The following is a 19,976-nucleotide window of genomic DNA, read 5'->3' as shown; positions in this document are numbered from 1 at the left end:
GTTATGTGATAAAGTTTGCTTCAAATCAAAAGTTGGCAGCACATGTTTGCTTAACGCTAAGTCATTTTGGACTCATTTTGCTTACCATCCCTTTGGAAATTCGAACACTTTGAACAATATGGGCTGTTTTGTTAGAACTTTTGGTTCCAAAATGTTAGCGAAATAATCGCAAACGTTGCAGATTCGCATTTAGCTGAGATACATCCTGCAGAACGCAGAATGAATGCAGGTGGAGGGCAGTGAGCAGCTCACTGGCACGTGGTGCCCGCAGCAATCATACAGAATACCTAACCGGATCAGAATGAAATTCTGCACAAGAAGCTCAGAAAATAAATTGAATTTATTTTAAGAATACGGAAATGTTGAAATAAACAGGTGCAGGAATATTACAGTACAGCGTTAAAGTGAAGTTAGATTCTCAGTGATGTTTTTATCAAACATATCCACACTCATGTAGTATCGCCGTAGAATGCAGCATTGATTAAAGCTCCTGGCTCTTCAGAAGATGACGTTAGTATTCTCTTGTTCTTTCTGTAAGTATGAATAAATATACAAATAGTTACTGTTTTGTTTTTCTTGATTCTTCATAGGTTGTGGAATTTTTCACAGAGGAAATTAAACATTTCTCTAGGACCAATACAGCTACTTGAATATATTTTGTATTAATAAAGGGGTTTTAGATATATTATTCTACATACACAATGGTATAAACCTCTATGTTAGTGTCTCTTTATGGTTTTAATATGTACATACCTGGATTTGAAGTAGAAATACGCAGCCAGAGCAAAGACAAAGCTGAGGGCAAATATTCCAACCAGAACCCCGATCACAATGTATATTGTTATGTCATTATCTGTGTAAAAATAATAATAACATCGTAGAAAATGTCAAAATGGTTATATAGTCACTATTAAAACACATATATGTAGTATATACAGTATATCGGTACAAAGCTTTGACATCATTATTATTTGTACACTGTTAACTTTAAAGCACAAACAAGATATACTGCTCACTAATAATATGAAAAGGAATGTAATATGAGTGTGTCCGCAAATGCCTAGAGCGGCATTGGGTGCATCAGATGAGCTAGATATGACAAATTTATCAAAAATTAGAAGGAAAGGTGTGTCAGTCACCTGTACCTGCTAGCTAGAAGCTCATTTGTTGAATCACTCCTGGGACTATTAAAACATAACTTTTATTAAGTATCAAATAAAATAAAGTCTACATACATGAAAAAATAGGGAATATAATATATAATTAAAAATGGAGGGTGGTGGAAGTAAAAGGGTGGGGATGGGGTGTATAGCCCCGTACATATAATCCTTGAATATGTGAATGAATATTCGTTATTAGCACCCCATAACCCTTGACCTAAATATGGTAATAGTATCTCTGTGTTGCCTCTGAGCATTTTGCTGAAATGTCCAATGTAATAAGGTGCAGTCACTAACACAGCATACCGATCAAACCAACCTATTATCGCTATAGAGTAGAGTCAACCTAAATAACCTATACTATTGGATGCAGGTGGAAATATAGGCAAACCCTGATGGAATAACAATTAGATGGTATATATCATGCAACATCAATCAATATAAGGTGGGGACTCACTCACTGTAATTAGTGTGGAAGACTCAACACAATCATAGGTTGGTGGTATGTGGATTAATCCTGTGTAGGACAGCAATTGTGCACAGTAAATTGAAGTGAACAAATACATTTACTACAAAATTGTTTGAGTGTTAACATGCAACATAACAAGCAAAATACTCCGTGTGCTGGAGAGAGACTGTTGCTGTAGATGCAATTGTCAGAGACTAACAATCCACTGTGTAAATGTTGGTATATCCAATCAAAGAGTCACTGATTGATATCAGTGTAACCAAGGAAAAGTATAGCCCGCAATGATGCTAAGACCAACTAATATGCAAAGGGTGATGTAGTAATACTAATACATAAATCAGGTTTGATCGGCATGCTGTGTTAGTGACTGCACCTTATTACATTGGACATTTCAGCAAAATACTCAGAGGCAACACAGAGATACTATTACCATATTTAGGTCAAGGGTTATGGGGTGCTAATAACGAATATCCATTCACATATTCAAGGATTATATGTACGGGGCTATACACCCCATCCCCACCCTTTCACTCCCACCACCCTCCATTTTTAATTATATATTATATTCCCTATTTTTCATGTATGTAGACTTTATTTTATTTGATACTTAATAAAAGTTATGTTTTAATAGTCCCAGGAGTGCTTCAACAAATGAGCTTCTAGCTAGAAGGTACAGGTGACTAACACACCTTTCCTTCCACTGTTAACTTTATAAGCAACAAAGGGCCAAATTTAGTAATCAGTATTCTGCCGTAAGACACCTTATAAGCAATTCAGGTCAATGTCTTCCAACTCCGGCAGCTGTTTATGTAGCTGTTTCACGGCAGAAAACTGCTTAGTCAACATGGGCTTAAATGTTGAACACCTCTGAAAATTGGAAAACTTGTTTAGTATTTGGTTTTAATTTGAGAGTTCACACAGATTGCGATGTAATTTGAGTTAAGTATGCTTTAAAGAAGGTACAAACTTTTTTCATTACAGAATCAGTTTCAGATTCGGACATTTGGTATTTTATCCCAGATTTGCAGGCTGTGGTATAACTCAAATATAAAGGAAATTCTTGTAGACATAAATTTGGCGCATACTAAATAATAAACTGCACAGTCAATTTGAAAGACTGTTTCTTTCTAATTAAAATCAGAGAAAATTGGTGTCTTTATTCCCTAGATATAAAAGGACAGACTCCTGGGTTTTAGCCTGCAGCCTCTCCCGGTTTATCCATTCCTACATTTTTCCTAGCAAGATTTGTTTCTCACAAGGACGGAAGGCAACTTGATAAGCACAGTTTGGGAAACGATCACTATTCCCACGAAGTAAGATTGGGGACAAGAGATAATACAAAGCTTAAAATAATACAGTTGTACATTCAGTGACAATTAATGTAAATTAGCGCTCTCATGTATATAAAATGTATTTCTAACATGGAATATTTTGCACAATTCTTTCTATTTTCTCACTCTTGAGATGAATAGCCTCTTGGATCTTCCCTAGAAATAGGTAACATGTTTTAATGTTTGAATTACCTTTGTTCTCAGCCTCACAGAACATGCCTGTGTGCGTCTCAGGGCACTGACAGTACATGCTGGAAGTGGAATTCATTTCTGAAGGGTCTTCAATACAGATCCCCCCATTCTCACACAGGTTCTCCAGGCAAGGACCAGCTACACAGATAGAAAAGAAGGGGCATTATAATCACAGTAACGTGATGCTTATCCCATCACATCAGTAACCACATCGTTCTTTGTACAACTTTGGTGATAGAGAGGTATAGAAGGAGCGATGCCTTTCTGCTCCCTGAACTACACTACACTGTCACTATTATGTACAGATAGCGATTGCATATTGAAGCAAAGACAGCATTATCCACCAAGCATGAATGGTTTATATAATGTAGCCATGTATCCTCTTGGCTACTAATCTGCACTACCTAACACCTAAGCCCTGGTACCAGCACAGGCAGTGTTAGGGTTAAATCTATGCCCTTGCTGCTGCAGCAGTAAACAGCTCCCTTGAGTGACAGGGGGTGGGACTAAGACCTGTATACTGCCCTATCAGGCACTCAGACCTAGCACCATCCCCCTGGGTACAAGAGGGGCTGCAGATCCCCATTTAGTGCAGTGCTGGAGAGATCCCCTCCCTCAGGGAGTGGGAACAGCTACCCCATATTCCACCAGGGGATATGGGAGCCAAGGATAGATATTTAGGGCCTCAAGTCCTGGGGGTTGATTCTAGGGACCAGAGAGAGAGAAAAAAGAGTGTACATGTTGGTATGCTGTATGAAGAATAAAGAGCCATCCTTTGTTTTATAGTCCTCCCTAAGACTGCAGTTTATCAGGGGGAGTGCAAGAGGGTTTTCCTGCAGGAACTGCACCCAGCTCTGCTGGGGCCTGCTGGAAATGGAGGCACTGCAACCATGAAGATCCCTAAAGCCTGTCCTGTTTGTCCCCAGCTAACACCGGTGGACACTCAGTATCCTGTAAGCCTAGCAGGTGAGCAGCACAACAGCACCAGGTAACAGTGAGATCTCCCAGAGGGTGGGGAACACCTGTTACATAATATAATGACAAAGTACACAAGAAGACTTACGGGCATAGCACCCCCGGGTGAGGTTTGCAACAGTACAGATCTCCTCCTTTTCACATTGGAATATATTGCAGGTTATAGATGAACTATTTGTGCAGGTGCAATGTTGGGAACAGTCGTCAGTGATAAAACTTTCTCCACTCTGGGAAAATGTAAACAAACAAAGAAAGAGATGTCAGAATTGTATAAAAAATATGAACATTGTATGCTTCATAAAAACCTATATTAGCATATATTATACAGCCTGATATGTAATATCGATTTGAACTTTATTATATATTATTCTTCTACAAAACATATTACCTCTGGAGAACCAGAGCCAGAGGAAATTATTGAATAATCGTCACTATCAAATCACCACTCAATAAATTCCACAATGGAAAAGAGTTATATAAAGGCCAATTATTGCTGGTCAGGGGCGTAGCTTTAGCCCGGGCAGCCCGGGGTGGCCTGTGCTCTAGGGGAGCCCGCACCCTAAAAGGGCCCGCTCTCACCCTCCCCCCCATCAGATTAATTAGAAGCCGGCAGAGGAATCAAGCAGCTGTTACAGAGCTGACACCGGAAGTAAGAAAGACCTCCTCTGTTTAAGGCCATACCACCGACAGGTAAGCATGGGGGAGGAGGGGGGAGAGAGGTGATGATGATGGTGGGGGATATAGGTGTTGATGATGCTGGGGCCCGTGGGGAGATGAGGTGATGATGATGGTGGGGGAGATAGGTGCTGATGATGGTGGGGCTGTGGGGAGATCAGGTGATGATGATAATGGTAGGGGAGATATGATGATGGTGGGGGAGATGAGGTGATGATGGTGGTGGTGTTGGGGGAGATATGATGATGACGATGATGATGACGATGATGATGACGATGATGATGGTGGTGGCGGTGGTGGTGGTGAAGAGGTAATGATGATGGTGGGGGAGATAAGGCAATGATGATGATGATGATGGGAGAGATGAGGTGATGATGATGGTGGGGACGATATGATGATGGTGGTGGGGAGATGAGGTGATGATGATGATTGTGGTGGGGGAGATATGATGATAATGATGATGATGACGATGATGATGAGGATGATGATGGTGGTGGCGGTGGTGGTGGTAGTGGTGGAGATGAGGTAATGATGGTGGGGAGAAGAGGTAATGATAATGGTGGGGGAGATGAGGCAATGATGCTGGTGCTGATGGGGGAGATGATGATGATGATGATGATGCTGATGGGGGAGATGAGATGAGGTGATGATGATGGTGGGGAGATGATGATGATGATGGGGAGATGATGATGATGATGGGGAGATGATGATGATGATGGTGGGGGAGATGAGATAATGGTGATGATGATGGTTGGGGAGATGAGATAATGGTGATGATGAAGGTGGGGAGATGAGGTAATCATGATGATGATGATGATGCTGATGATGGTGGGGGAGATGGTAATGATGATGGTTGGGGAGATGAGCTAATGATGATGATGATGATGATGATGGGGGAGATGAGGTAATGATGATGATGATGATGATGGTGGGGGAGAGGAAGTAACGATGATGATGATGGGGTGTGGGGGAGATGTGGGACAGGGGGAGAGATGAGGATTACGAGGAGTGGGAGAGATGATTATGATGGGGAGGGGGAGAGATGATGAGGAGAAGGGGCTGAGATGATGAGAGATGATGAGAGAGAGAATCAGGGAGAGAATGGGGAGAGAGAAAAAAATTATTAATATTAATGGGGCCCTGAAATATTTTTTTGCCCGGGGGCCTGCGCATGTCTTGCTACACCACTGTTGCTGGTTTTTAATGAATTCTACTTACTATGTAAGCCTATTGCAGTTGGCAGTATGCCATTTGTTATGTATCTTTTACAACAACCTGAGTTTTCCTCAGAGATATATTTGTACGCGAGTCTCTTCTTGAGAAGTACTCTAGTCTGAGTAAGAGAATTGAAGTCTCATGTTTGTCCATTTAAAGGTTTCACAACCTGGACAACCTCTACCTCTCCACCACCACTACTCACTATAAGTGAATAGGATATGCATGTGGCTTTATTAGAAGTTGTGTTACCTTGTAGTACTTATTGAGATAGGTGCCTCCACATTCTTTATAAGGCACACATTCAAAACCACTGAGAATATATCCAGGGAGACACTGACAACCTTCAAGGCAGGGTGACTCGCAGTCTGCCTCTGCTGCCATATTGCTGCAGGATGCCGGGCAGGCTGACATGCAGTCCCCGTATTCACTGTTAGGGGGGCAGCTCATCTCTGTTAAAAAGAAGAGACATGTTAGTCCCTGGTGCTGATAAAGTTCCTTTATTTTTACACTCAGTGAGTGGAAGTAGGATATTGCCGTTGGCATGGAATACACTGACAGTATAAAGTGTCAGCCTGCTCTTGTCCTTACCACAGCCAGTTTTCTCTCTCCAGCCTCCAACGGTGCCACCCTCTTGCTGGCAGGAAAGAGCATACTGCTCAAGGTTGCTACACAGCAAAGTTCTGCTTTGGAACGCTGCACATGTATCATAAAGACAGTTCCTGTAAAAATAACAAGGGAAGGAGTTAGCATCCATGCAGGACAGTGCAAGCTGTGAGATATCTATTTTTTAATCAGATAAAATGTGTAAAACATGTTTGGCAGCATATACATGGCACTCATAGTAATATATTAAAATAAGTTTTTTCCACTCTGCATTGGCTTCAAGTCGTTCAGCATGAAACCAACTACATTAAAGAAACGTTATCTATCTCCCTCACACATGAAAGAGTTTGATGTGATTCCAGAACAAGTTCCTGTCTCACACGTTTGCATCTTGTAGTACACTGGATGCATGTGATGATGAGCTGATATATAAAGGAACTTCCAGTCTCGATGCTTTCCTGCAGTACTTACGTGATGGAGATGTCTGGTAAAACATGTTGGTGACAATCTTTAAATGGTCCTTCGACATCCCTAAGAACTCCGCAGAATGAAGTGCTGTTTACAAACGCAAGCTGTGAGGATGAGCAGGCGAGGTTGTCCCCCGTGTTTAATATTACATCATCTAAGTCATCTTCATTCAATGCGACTCCGGTTTCTCGCCTGCAATAAGATAACATTTGGTAAGTAGCTTGTTTTACTTAATGTGAAGTACCTGAATATCTTTTCATATAATCAGCGATATAAAATCAGTCCCCACTACTGCTCATACAAAACCCTCCAAAGCCAAACATGCACCCTTACAACCTGCTGAAGGTCTTATTATTCACTTATACACTTTGTCATGCAATGCTAGTAAAGGGAGGAGGTAGCTCCACCTGAAATATGTGTATGGGGCAGAAAGTATCTCCATAGAAAGTACCTTATCCTGAAGCTTGTCTTCCACTTCTGAACTTTCCAACTCTCACCAAACGTGGTCACATCTTTAACCTGGGTCCCGTCAGGCTTGGTGAAATCATTTTTATACTTTCCATCGAAATTTCCACAAAGCCCTTCTACGTTATTCTTATATGTGTTGGGAAGGGTGATATCTGGTGTGTCAGAAAAGATACAAACATACAGAAATAGGTTAGCAAATTGAATGAATAATAAAAGGTCACTTAAATATGGTGGAGGGTGTTTGAAAAGCACATGGGTAAGTTAAGCTAAACTATGGCCCCAAGTGTCCTTTGGTTGGAACTTTCAGTGCATTTCCCGTCACATTAGGAAGTCTAACGCTGAGTTTTATGGTTAGATTGATTGCACGGTAAAAGCTGTAACATTGTATTACTAAAATCAACTGCTCATATTGGGGAAAATAAATACCTCTCAAGTTGTCCCAACTCCCCACCAGGTAACCTCTACAATTTGGTTCAAAAAGATCAGTCACAGCACTAGACACAATTCCCCTTCATTGTGTTTACCTGCATTTTCAACACCATCAAAACTGACAGAGAGACCAAAATCAGTTTCCATGAAGGTCCTTGTTGGCCTCTGATATATATATATTCCTTCATGCGGTCGGTCAGGGAGCTCTGCTTTTACACCATCCAACTAGTTCACCAGGAATTGAAAGATACAGAAAATGCATTAGAACAATACACTGTCATTTAACACAATTTAGGGTAAAGTGTTATTGTGGCCAAAAAATAACAAATAACATTTATAGTGTGTCCATCACATTCAATACTTCCACTATTGGTATAACAGACTAAAACTGTGTATATACTGTAGCTTATTCATACCTTGCAGGCTTTTTACTGTTTTTAGTTTAGTCTAGTGCTTGTATTTATTTCATTGGTTGGCTAGTGCTTTTATTTCTTGAATTGGGGTGTTAAGGTACTTTATGTATATCCTTTATTATTGTGTATTTTTGACCTTCATGCTTTTTTATTAGGGTGACCATTGACTGCAATAGTGGCTTATCATGCCCATATTATATGAGTATGATGTACTACTATGCCAATTAATGGGCCTGGGGTGTGTGGTTAGGCCCCCAGGGTGGGTAGCGGGGGAGAGTGGGTTAACCCCTTAATTACTATAGTGGTTATTAACCGCTAAGGGGATAAAGGGGTTAGGGGCCATTAGATTATATTTTTTCTTGTATTTTTGCTGGCATCGGAGGACATGGACCTGCAGTATGCTGATGAGGATGCTCTTCATGATGGTAGGGACCAGACACCAGCGGGGACCAACCGAGTGCCCACAGATACCTGCGGGGACCACCTGAGGACCCCTGGACACATGCGGGGACCACCCAAGGACCTACAGAGACCTGCAGGGACCACCTTAGGGCAACAAGAGACCCACAGGGAGCACCCAAGGAAATGCTATATTTATAATGTGATCTTTATGTAGACAAACCATTTGCTATATTATATATTATATATTATGTTATATTGTTGTAGCAGAATGTTTGCACAATGTGAAAACAAGTTATATGAAGCATAACATCGGGAAATCTTACCACTAGTGCCTTCTTTCGTTTGAACAATATGGTGTGGTTATAAACCTCAACCCGGATCTCCTTTAATAAAGAGAAGCCACTATAGCTATTCATGGCCTCGTTTCTGCCTTCGATTTTAAATGGCTGTAACACGTCGGAGATATCCGAGGGAGTCTGTGCCACGATGTAAGTGTCTTTGCCTTGGAAGTGATGCGCCAATCCATCAAACGTCAGATAATGTGGATCCCCTGTAACTGAGCACTTAGCGTATCCTGGGAAGGAACATATGTAGTCAGTATGCAGTAAGAGCAGCAATGGGCCATACATCTATGTACAATGAGGTAACAAGCACTCAAGAATGTAACCGATTCCCTGAGATTTGTGCACACATGTCCTGGTTGATGAGCACGAGTCACACAGCAGAAGAACTCTTAACCAGAACTATTTAAAATGAGGGTTTTGAATCAAGGTGAAAGCTGAAATGTGTTACCCATGTGCACACCCCTAAACTCACATGTTCCACTGAGATCACCAGTCATCATTGGATGTTTGCTGCTGCTACCTATTCCTGCAGATGTGATTCTGTCCTCCTCCCACCAGGTATGGTCATGTTACAGATAAGAAGCATCAGAGCAGCACCAGTGGCTGCAAATATTCTGCAGTATATCACATTTCTCCAGAATAGAAAATGAGCCCATGGTAGCGATGGATGCAATGTATGTGGTAAGAATAAAATAAAAATGATATAACTGTATATTGCAATAACTATATCTATCCATGCTGTTTGTACAGGGGTACACTCTGTGCTGGGGTTACTATTTCCTTATGTATGCATTAATGTTTAATATTCATACCCATGATGTATCCCTATTGCTGTATATAAATCTCTGGGGACATATTGCTGTATATAAAGCTCTGGGGGCATATTGCTGTATATAAAGCTCTGGGGACATATTGCTGTATATAAAGCTCTGGAGACATATTACTGTATATAAAGCTCTGGAGACATATTACTGTATATAAAGCTCTGGAGACATATTACTGTATATAAAGCTCTGGAGACATATTACTGTATATAAAGCTCTGGGGACATAATAATATCCCTATGATTTTGGGACCAGGAGAGTGGCACTGTATAACATAGCGCCCCCTTCATTGCCTGCACGTACCTGTGGGTTTACACTTATAATTGCCCTTATTGTTCAGAACACAGATCCCAGAATCACAGCCATAGGGTTTGCACTTCAGGCTGTTGCCCTTCTTACACTGACATTTCTGTGTACAGTGCGGAGTAATCCAGCTCTCATCAACCTAGGAGATCAAAGAGTGTTATCAATCTACTGCTATCGCTCACTGCACACCATGGACATGCTATATTAAAAGAAAAGCACGTTTATGGGGCCGCTTTGCACAGAGATTTGTTATTTCCAGATAGAAATATTTGGCGTGTCTGGTTTGTAACTTACTCCCAGCGTACGTCCCCTCATTGCCAGCTGTGCTGCGCTATGTATGTGTTCATGGACCTCCCAGCAGTGCAGCGGTCCCTCATTGCCAGCTGTGCTGCGCTATGTATGTGTTCATGGACCTCCCAGCAGCGCAGCGGTCCATCAGGAGACACGGGATGCTTTACTTACTTTATAGTAGTTATCTTTGGAATCCCTGCAGCCACAGTCACTTAGTGGGACACACTTGTCGTCGCTAAGCACATATCCCTTGTTACACACACAGCCTTCCATGCACTGCACGGGCTTATCACACACAGCAGGTGCAAAGATGTCGTTGCAGGTGGGTGGGCAGAGAGGGGCACAGTCGGTATAGCGGCTGTTGGTTGGACATGGCAAAGCTGCAACAGAGAAACACTGTAACTCACAAATGATCCCAGTAATATAAACAGGACTCCGTTATTCTACACCTAGAACAGGAAACTAGTGACATGCAGAATACGGAATATTTGGCTGTTCCGGTATAATTTGCCACTGATTGTATACTGCTTTGTACTTTGTTACTGGGCCTCAAGATTGAGTGAAGAGGAGTTGCACATGGTTCTTTATTAAACTGCTGGTTTATGGACATTGATCTTCTGTTAGCAGCACCGATGTGCTATGGATCCCACGTCTTGCACAGTATGTTGCATAGTTGCAATGCTGCGCTGCTTAAAAACCTTCTGTGTGTTTTTCTATTCTTTTATATTCATTGTGACTTAGATGGCGCATTGCTTAGCAAGGCTGTATCAGGAACTAATCAGGCTGCAGGGGCTGCTCAGCTTTGTCTCACAGGGGTTGGGGCTAAGGTGATTTTTTCAACCCCTGGGGGTATTTATAGGTGTTTGTGATGATCATTTGTAAGGTGTAAGGTCTGAGTAAGGGGCAGGATTGTCCTGAAACTTTGCTGCTTTCTTATTGCTCTGATGTACTAAATACAGCAGAAGGTTTTTGGACTCCATTTAAAGTCCCCTGTGTGCCACCTCTATCTCCAATTTTGTACTTGTCCTAAAATTACCTGGTTCATGAGAGATAAGACCTTACAGTATCTGTGCATTGGATTAGATTTTTTGGTGTTCTATTACCTTTTAATAGTTTCATCTTTTATAGACTGTACATTTTGATCAGTAACCGCTCTCACAGTCAGAAATATAAAATTACAGTTATGATTTGAAGTGAATTTGTAAATTAATCTATTTTCACAACGTACTGTAGGAACCTGTGACCCAATATTTCCAACAAGATGAAATTCTGCAGTTTTACCTTCACCTATTTTTTGTTACATACTGTAGGACATTTCATTTTTATAAAGCTTTTCAGTTTGACAGCATTACCCTATATGTATTCCATTGATAAAGAGCTGATATACGTGTATTTGGAATACTTACGGCACAATGTGGCGCTTCTCCATATAATATTCACCCCCTGTGTCTTGCAGGCATCAGCGTAAGCTTGTGTTATAGCACAGAGTGTGGACAGCATGCCGTCATATCTACACATGTCATACACGCAGCTCTGAATAAAGAGTTCAGGTTTAATGAGATGGTGACAAGTTCTGAATGTGTCGGACAGAAGCAAATTGCACTGGTTCTGAATCACTGGTCTCTGTGCGGCAGTGCAGGGGGGATCCAGGTCCTCTCTCATATCAGCCAAGCAACTATAGGCAAAGGAAGCAGGTATTTCATGTTACTTATCTGTAACTTAACTTTAATCATTCCATTTCTCTCAATTGAAACAACAATGACATATTAATAAGTAAATTGCTGAAAGATTCTCACTGCTCACGTTCCCAGGCACTATAAGAAGCAGAACATTTCTATGTAAGTAAGTGGGGTGTTTGACGACTTTAGTTTCTCCATTGGAAAGGTATCTCTAACAAGACACATTGGGGCGTATGCAGAGAGGATAGAGAAGGGAAATAGCGCCATATTTTGGCGAAAATACGTACCAGAGAAGCTTGTCCTGCAGAGAACATGGAGAGATTCACAAAATCCGCCACAGCGTTTTAAACGCGCCACATTACTTTAAAAATTGCCAAACACGTGGCGAGATTGATAAATTCGCCATGTTAAAATAGGGTGGTATGCAGGTAGCATAGATGCGCTGCAACTCGCCATTCTGCCCTATATTATAGCGAGTTCAATCTAGCCAGAAAAACTTGGCAATTTTGAATCTCATCAGAAAAATGAGGTAACGCAGCTTTCAGCATACGACCATAACTTGCTCCAATTCTGTGGCTATTTTCCTGCCGTTTTCACATGAAATAACGTTCCTCTCTGCATAAGCCCCATTGTTTCTTTCTCTTCTCAAATTCAATGCAATAAAGAACAATCCGAATCTCCAAAACATCTCGTTACAAATATAGAAGGCATATTTATTTTACCGTGAGTCGCTGTCACTTTCTGATTTCCAGCTGTTCCCAAAGTGTGTTACGTTCGATGCTTGAAGAGCATTTGGCATGAGGAATTCATCGTCCTGGTCACCGTTGTAATTGCCACACATACCACACACCTGCAGTGTATAAATGAGCATATGTTAGTACAGCCGATCCCAACCTTCTCTTATATGGAGAGGACAAACTCTGGTGCGGACAAGTTGACAGAAAACACCATCTCCACTTATAAACCAAACTGCTCTGAACACAAGTATTTCGGCAAACGCAAATGAATAACTTGTGGTCCTTCTATTATTGGCAGAATAGTTTGTTTCAGGAGTAGAACACAAATTTGTTTTCAGTCAGTGCCTTTATTCACGGAGTCACACCTTCTAGCACCCAAGTGGTAAACAAAGAGCGTGACATGACCTTATTATAGTATGAATTAGGGAGGATGATTTCCAAATGATGGTCTCCATCAAATTTCACTGTCATTCCAAAGTCAGTCTCCACAACAGTGTAGATTCCCACTGTCCCAATGGAAATGCCTTTAAGACGCCCAACCCATGGAGTATTAATTCGCTCCTTATCAACCTGTTATCAAATAGAAAGAAAATAGACGTGTTACTACAGTAACTACCTTTATCAGCTTCTATCTGCTTATACTGTACTGTTAGTACAACAGGAAGAATCCATCAAAACACAATTACAGTGACCTACTCTTACGAGTTATGTAATTCACTGTTAGGAATATATTTTAGAAGTGAGGACACATACCAGCGTTATCTTGCTTTTCTGCAGTGTAATGCGTACACCATATATATCAATATACACTTCCTTCAGATATGTCGCCCAGCGCTGACCGCGGTCCTCGTTGTTCCCACTGATGGTCACTGGGATGACGCTCTTGTCGTCGCAGACTTTAACCAACGTGTAAGTGCATGTACCCATGAATGTGTGCATCACTTTATCGAAGGTGAAGTAATGGGGATCCCCTGACACGTGGCAGGCTGCTCTGTCTGTAATGGTACAAATTATTATTGCCAGAGAATGAAACACTTGATTGTTTCACCAAAGTAAAGATCTTAAAGATTCAACAACACATATAGTATCTATGGAACAGGGAAAGTGCTCTGTATCAAAGTTTCCCTGGTGCAAAAACCATTGCCACATTTATGAAGGACACCAACCCTATTGAAGGCAGCAGCTTTGTTTTAAGTTATTTGCTTAATCTTTTGATGCAATAAGTCAAAGCAAAGATGAAGCATTACTTCTAAGAGGAAGCAGTGTAAAGTAAGACAAACCTGATGAATGGCATCCTAGAACTCCATCCTGCAGCCCGCATTTCTCTCGGACTCCGCAGTCCCAGGCTGCACAGGTGATAATATTGTTTCTGTTGCATGTGCAGCGCTGACTGCAGTTTCCGTAAGTGAACCAACTTTCACCAAGCTGAAAATAACATGCAAAGGATTATAAGTAGGCAGGTAAAGCACTAAAGAAGCAGGTATGGAGCGTGACCCCGTACATGGCTTATCTCCAATGTTTGTCTAAACTCCCCTTCTCCCTAAACATGAGCGAGAATCTGAGAGACAAATAACATTATACACCCCTTAAAATATAACTGCTGCCAAACCCAGCTGTGGCTAATACCCTACGTGAAGATACCACAAAAAATCAGCATGATAACCCTACAAAAGGTGTGCATTCTGGGGGTACTTTAAATCATACACTGCATGTCATATAAAGATACACTGTATCGTTATACATTTCAGCGTGTTTATTTCTGAAAGTGAACAAAGACCTGTATACGTGTTAATTTGTAATATTCCCAAAGCACAGTATTAGTCGTTTGTAGAATAATGTACGTTCAGAGAAACAATTTCGCTCTTGAGAAATAGTTTTGCTGCCGTTGTTCACTGTGACCCTACCAGCTTCGCTTATATTACAACAGTGCTACAATAGTGAAGAGTGACTGACTTTTCCTGCCATGTGAGGGCTTAGGGTCAGTGTGCTGGGAATATACAATGTCTGGACCATAGCTATCAGGAAAGAAGTCCATGGAAACAGCTGTTATCGGAAGGTCTGTGAGTGATGTTTAGACTCTTACCAGGTAGAAGTTGTTGTTTTCATCAATGCAGCCACAGTCACTTTCTGGGACACAGCGGTCTCCGCTCAGAAGGTGGCCTTCGTCACAGAAGCAGCCTTCCACGCGGGACGCAGGGCAGAGTGTCCGTGCAGTAGGGCTGTAACAAGTGGCAGGGCACCCTGTACCGCAGCTCTGATAATGGCTTCCTCCAGGGCAGGATATTGCTGGAGGAGATGAATAAAGTTACATGAATAAATAAATAGAATATTGGACTGTGATTACGCCTTCATTTCATTCCTTATTGTCAACTATTATTTCCGGTTCCTGCTTCTGCGTCCAGCATCAGGTTAGACATGGCGGTTTTATTGATCCACACAGAGATGAAGCATAGCTGAGTAGCACATGATGCTGCAGCTGACCCCTCCATACACTTCCCCACACCCTTTACCCCAGGGATGCGCAAAGTTTTTAACCTGCACTCCTCCCCTCCCCCTGCTTTCTTCCCGGCTTGCGCCCTCCCTCCTCCTCTGCTCCGGTATCGAATGACGTTGCGGGCCATGTGACGTCACGTGATCCCGCTGCGTCATTTGACACTGGTTACAATGGCGACACGTCACCGAAGATCAGGTGGGAGAAGCTGCACAGGCCTCATGTGGTCCCCCCGGCATTTCATTTAAATGCTTTGGGGGAGAGCGCGGGACCTCTGTAGCCGCCGCGCCCCCCCTAGAAATTCTCCCGCCCCCCACTTTGCGCACCCCTGCTTTATCCAATAAGGCTCAGGGGTCAGGACATCTAAATGGTATTAAGTGGCCAGAGCTTCTCTCAGTAACAAACCCATATTGGCAGCGTTAGTTTGCACAACACTTGTTACCCAATTCCACAAATACAGGTAATAACCCACCGACCTATTAGGATATATAAAATACCATCCAGCCAAACCGGAAGGACAATTAGATTGTAAGCTCCTCGGAGCAGGGACTCCTCTTCCTTAATGTTATTTATGTCTGATGCACTTATTCCCATGACCCGTTATTTATATTATTTGTTATTTATATGATATGCATTACTACTGTGAAGCGCTATGTACATTTATGGCGCTATATAAATAAACACATACAATACAATACATCACCAGACCAGCTGCCATAGCCACAGCCCAGCAACACAACCCCCAAGTTATCTCCAACTGGGAAACTGGACCATCCGTCACAAATACAATCTGACCATTACCCAACCCGACCACCGTACACCACTGTCTTAACCAGGCACCCATTTCTTTCTTTTTGTTTTTTATCTTTTGTTTCTTTTAATTTCTCTTTCTGTTTTTTTTTGCATTACAACAATAACGAACATATTCAACCATACATTAATACATGACAACCCACAACAAAAAGGACGGGAGGGCGAGATCGTGAGCAAAGAGGGTGAGTACTTCACTTCACTCCCACCCCATGGTATGCTCCCACTCCCTTCTGCTGACCACCTGATCTTTAACCCCTACACTGCCATCCCACCAGGGCCGCAGTCCCTACCCCCGTAATGCCCTCCTTCCTAACGGGTACTGGGAGCTACTATATGTGGTACTGTACGTGTAATTCCATCCCTAACTCCTCCTATTGCTTCTCATACAGCTTACTAATGCAAACAGGGGAAAAGCCAAGCACAGTGCACACTGCTATATATATCAAGGGATGTACAACCTATAGGGTGCTTTTAAACACCCACATTTGCAACTTAATGCTACTAGATATCAGGATCAGAGAAACATATTTGTATGTGGATAACAGTCTTGTAAAAATATCTCTTAGCATGCAATGCTTTCACTGCAGCCAGGGATTCTGGGAAATGACATGCAAATAAGTATATTGGTTGAGTCCCTTTTACATTTGAAGGAACTGGGAGTAACATGGGAGTAATATGAGAGTAATACGTACGACAGAATGTTGGTGATCGCCATTCTACGCAGACTCCGGCGTTTGAGCACTGCTCAGCATATGACTGAGCGGCATAACATAAGGAGAGAGACTCGCCCTCGGTGAAACACATGTCGTAAACGCAGCTGGTAAAGAAATTGTTTGGGGGGACGAGAGCATGGCAGTCCCTGAAGACCCCTAAACAGCAAAGAGACAAAGACAATTTAGAATCCCAACATTTTAATCATTAGAATATCGAAATGGAAACCAAAGGAAGACAGTGACACGGTCTGTACATATAACATGTAACTGTGCTCGTGGGAAATATACCGTGCACTAACAAATACTTTTCCAACGGAGCAGTATTTTAAATACAATGGCCCATATTTACTAAGCAGCGCTATGTCATAAAACCAGCGCTGGCAGACATCTTACAGCCCATTCAAGAGAATTGGCCAATCAGGTGTCTTCCGGCATTGGAAGGCGTCTTATGGCATAGCACTACTTAGTAATGTGGCCCAAAGTCTTTATTTCCTGATATCGTATGCAAACTTCCATCCTAAATAATATTTTTTTTCTTGTATAGCAGCTGTACATATACTTTCTGCAGGCGCGGGTCCCTGCCCTGTAAGGCTTACAATATTTGCACAGGGAGGTAAAGGAGCAGACACGGGACTTGTGGCTCCCCTGCTGCAAACTCAGAGTCACTGTTTTTAGTCAGTGCCTTTACTCACTGAGTCTCTCCTGCAGCCTTTACTCACTGAGTCTCTCCTTCAGCCTTTACTCACTGAGCCTCTCCTTCAGCCCTTACACACTGAGCCTCTCCTTCAGCCTTTACACACTGAGCCTCTCCTTCAGCCCTTACACACTGAACCTCTCCTTCAGCCTTTACTCACTGAGCCTCTCCTTCAGCCTTTACTCACTGAGCCTCTCCTTCAGCCCTTACACACTGAGCCTCTCCTTCAGCCTTTACACACTGAGCCTCTCCTTCAGCCTTTACACACTGAGCCTCTCCTTCAGCCTTTACACACTGAGCCTCTCCTTCAGCCTTTACACACTGAGCCTCTCCTTCAGCCCTTACACACTGAGCCTCTCCTTCAGCCTTTACTCACTGAGCCTCTCCTTCAGCCTTTACTCACTGAGCCTCTCCTTCAGCCTTTACTCACTGAGCCTCTCCTTCAGCCTTTACTCACTGAGCCTCTCCTTCAGCCTTTACTCACTGAGCCTCTCTTTCAGCCTTTACTCACTGAGCCTCTCCTTCAGCCTTTACTCACTGAGCCTCTCATTCAGCCTTTACTCACTGAGCCTCTCCTTCAGCCTTTACTCACTGAGCCTCTCCTTCAGCCTTTACCCACTGAGCCTCTCCTTCAGCCTTTACTCACTGAGCCTCTCCTTCAGCCTTTACTCACCGAGTCTCTCCTTCAGCCTTTACTCACCGAGCCTCTCCTTCAGCCTTTACTCACTGAGCCTCTCCTTCAGCCTTTACTCACTGAGCCTCTCCTTCAGCCTTTACTCACTGAGCCTCTCCTTCAGCCTTTACTCACTGAGCCCCTCTTTCAGCCTTTACTCACTGAGCCTCTCCATCATCCTTTACTCATTGAGCCTCTCCTTCAGCCTTTACTCACTGAGCCTCTCCTTCAGCCTTTACTCACTGAGCCTCTCATTCAGCCTTTACTCACTGAGTCTCTCCTTCAGCCTTTACTCACTGAGCCTCTCCTTCAGCCTTTACTCACTGAGCCTCTCCTTCAGCCTTTACTCACTGAGTCTCTCCTTCAGCCTTTACTCACTGAGCCTCTCCTTATGCCTTTAATCACTGAGCCTCTCCTTCAGCCGTTACTCACTGAGCCTCTCCTTCAGCCTTTACTCACTGAGCCTCTCCTTCAGCCTTTACTCACTGAGTCTCTCCTTCAGCCTTTACTCACTGAGCCTCTCCTTCAGCCTTTACTCACTGAGCCGCTTACTCACACCACATTGGTAATTGCAGACTGCCATGCAGATAATACATGGCCTGTCCTATTCATTACCTGTGGGATCAGTTATAATTCCACAAACTGTGTTCTGTGAGTATTCCGCTTCAAGGACAGGATCACAAGTCCCCAGATCTTCAGTGCCGCACCTAGGAAAAAAATGTTTTTATTGCGAATGTAATTAGCAAAAACCATTCAATACACATTGATTGAATTCAACATACAGTACTCGTTTACAAATCGATTGGTACAGCATGTAAATAGTTATAATGGGGGCATTTCCAATGGTAATAGGGTACTTACTATCTTAAAGTTTCCTAAAACAGCAAACATTAAAAATGTGCAATATAATTTGAAGGAGGCTGAGAAGTTCCCTAGCGTTCCTAGCATAAGGCCGACCGGTTCTCTAGCGTTCCTAGCATAGGGCCGACCAGTTCTATAGAGTTCCTAGCATAAGGCCGACCAGTTCTCTAGAGTTCATAGCATAGGGCCGACCAGTTCTCTAGAGTTCCTAGCATAGGGCCGACCAGTTCTCTAGAGTTCCTAGCATAGGGCCGACCAGTTCTCTAGAGTTCCTAGCATAGGGCCGAACAGTTCTCTAGAGTTCCTAGCATAAGGCCGACCAGTTCTCTAGAGTTCCTAGCATAGGGCCGACCAGTTCTCTAGCGTTCCTAGCATAGGGCCGACCAGTTCTCTAGAGTTCCTAGCATAAGGCCGACCAGTTCTCTAGAGTTCCTAGCATAGGCGCCGACCAGTTCTCTAGCGTTCCTAGCATAGGGCCGGCCAGTTCTCTAGCGTTCATAGCATAGGGCCGGCCAGTTCTCTAGAGTTCCTAGCATAAGGCCGACCAGTTCTCTAGAGTTCCTAGCATAAGGCCGACCAGTTCTCTAGAGTTCCTAGCATAGGGCCGACCAGTTCTCTAGAGTTCATAGCATAGGGCTGACCAGTTCTCTAGAGTTCATAGCATAGGGCCGACCAGTTCTCTAGAGTTCCTAGCATAGGGTCGACCAGTTCTCTAGAGTTCCTAGCATAGGGCCAACCAGTTCTCTA

General features: G+C 42.8%; 1 protein-coding gene across 2 annotated transcripts in view; it reads right to left on the bottom strand.

The window, feature by feature from the left end:
* Nucleotides 1-322: 322 nt before the first annotated feature.
* LOC142466194 (IgGFc-binding protein-like) overlaps nucleotides 323-19,976 on the bottom strand; it is a 108,032-nt gene continuing 88,378 nt past the window's right edge. For both annotated transcript variants that reach the window (XM_075571054.1, XM_075571055.1), the window contains 20 exons: nucleotides 18,984-19,075; nucleotides 16,981-17,157; nucleotides 15,068-15,270; nucleotides 14,265-14,409; nucleotides 13,738-13,979; nucleotides 13,390-13,554; nucleotides 12,970-13,097; nucleotides 11,975-12,243; nucleotides 10,740-10,948; nucleotides 10,275-10,416; nucleotides 9,127-9,377; nucleotides 8,084-8,213; nucleotides 7,543-7,711; nucleotides 7,095-7,283; nucleotides 6,609-6,739; nucleotides 6,270-6,469; nucleotides 4,216-4,354; nucleotides 3,153-3,290; nucleotides 754-853; nucleotides 323-531 (listed from right to left, as the gene is read on the bottom strand). In XM_075571054.1, the coding sequence (XP_075427169.1) occupies nucleotides 450-531; nucleotides 754-853; nucleotides 3,153-3,290; nucleotides 4,216-4,354; nucleotides 6,270-6,469; nucleotides 6,609-6,739; nucleotides 7,095-7,283; nucleotides 7,543-7,711; nucleotides 8,084-8,213; nucleotides 9,127-9,377; nucleotides 10,275-10,416; nucleotides 10,740-10,948; nucleotides 11,975-12,243; nucleotides 12,970-13,097; nucleotides 13,390-13,554; nucleotides 13,738-13,979; nucleotides 14,265-14,409; nucleotides 15,068-15,270; nucleotides 16,981-17,157; nucleotides 18,984-19,075 (3,301 nt within the window). In that variant the 3' untranslated portion in view covers nucleotides 323-449. The remainder of the gene's footprint in view (nucleotides 532-753; nucleotides 854-3,152; nucleotides 3,291-4,215; nucleotides 4,355-6,269; nucleotides 6,470-6,608; nucleotides 6,740-7,094; nucleotides 7,284-7,542; nucleotides 7,712-8,083; nucleotides 8,214-9,126; nucleotides 9,378-10,274; nucleotides 10,417-10,739; nucleotides 10,949-11,974; nucleotides 12,244-12,969; nucleotides 13,098-13,389; nucleotides 13,555-13,737; nucleotides 13,980-14,264; nucleotides 14,410-15,067; nucleotides 15,271-16,980; nucleotides 17,158-18,983; nucleotides 19,076-19,976) is intronic.

The sequence above is a fragment of the Ascaphus truei genome, chromosome 14, assembly GCF_040206685.1.
Source record: "Ascaphus truei isolate aAscTru1 chromosome 14, aAscTru1.hap1, whole genome shotgun sequence".
In the NCBI taxonomy this organism is placed as follows: domain Eukaryota; kingdom Metazoa; phylum Chordata; class Amphibia; order Anura; family Ascaphidae; genus Ascaphus; species Ascaphus truei.
This window is presented reverse-complemented; position numbering and strand designations above follow the sequence as displayed.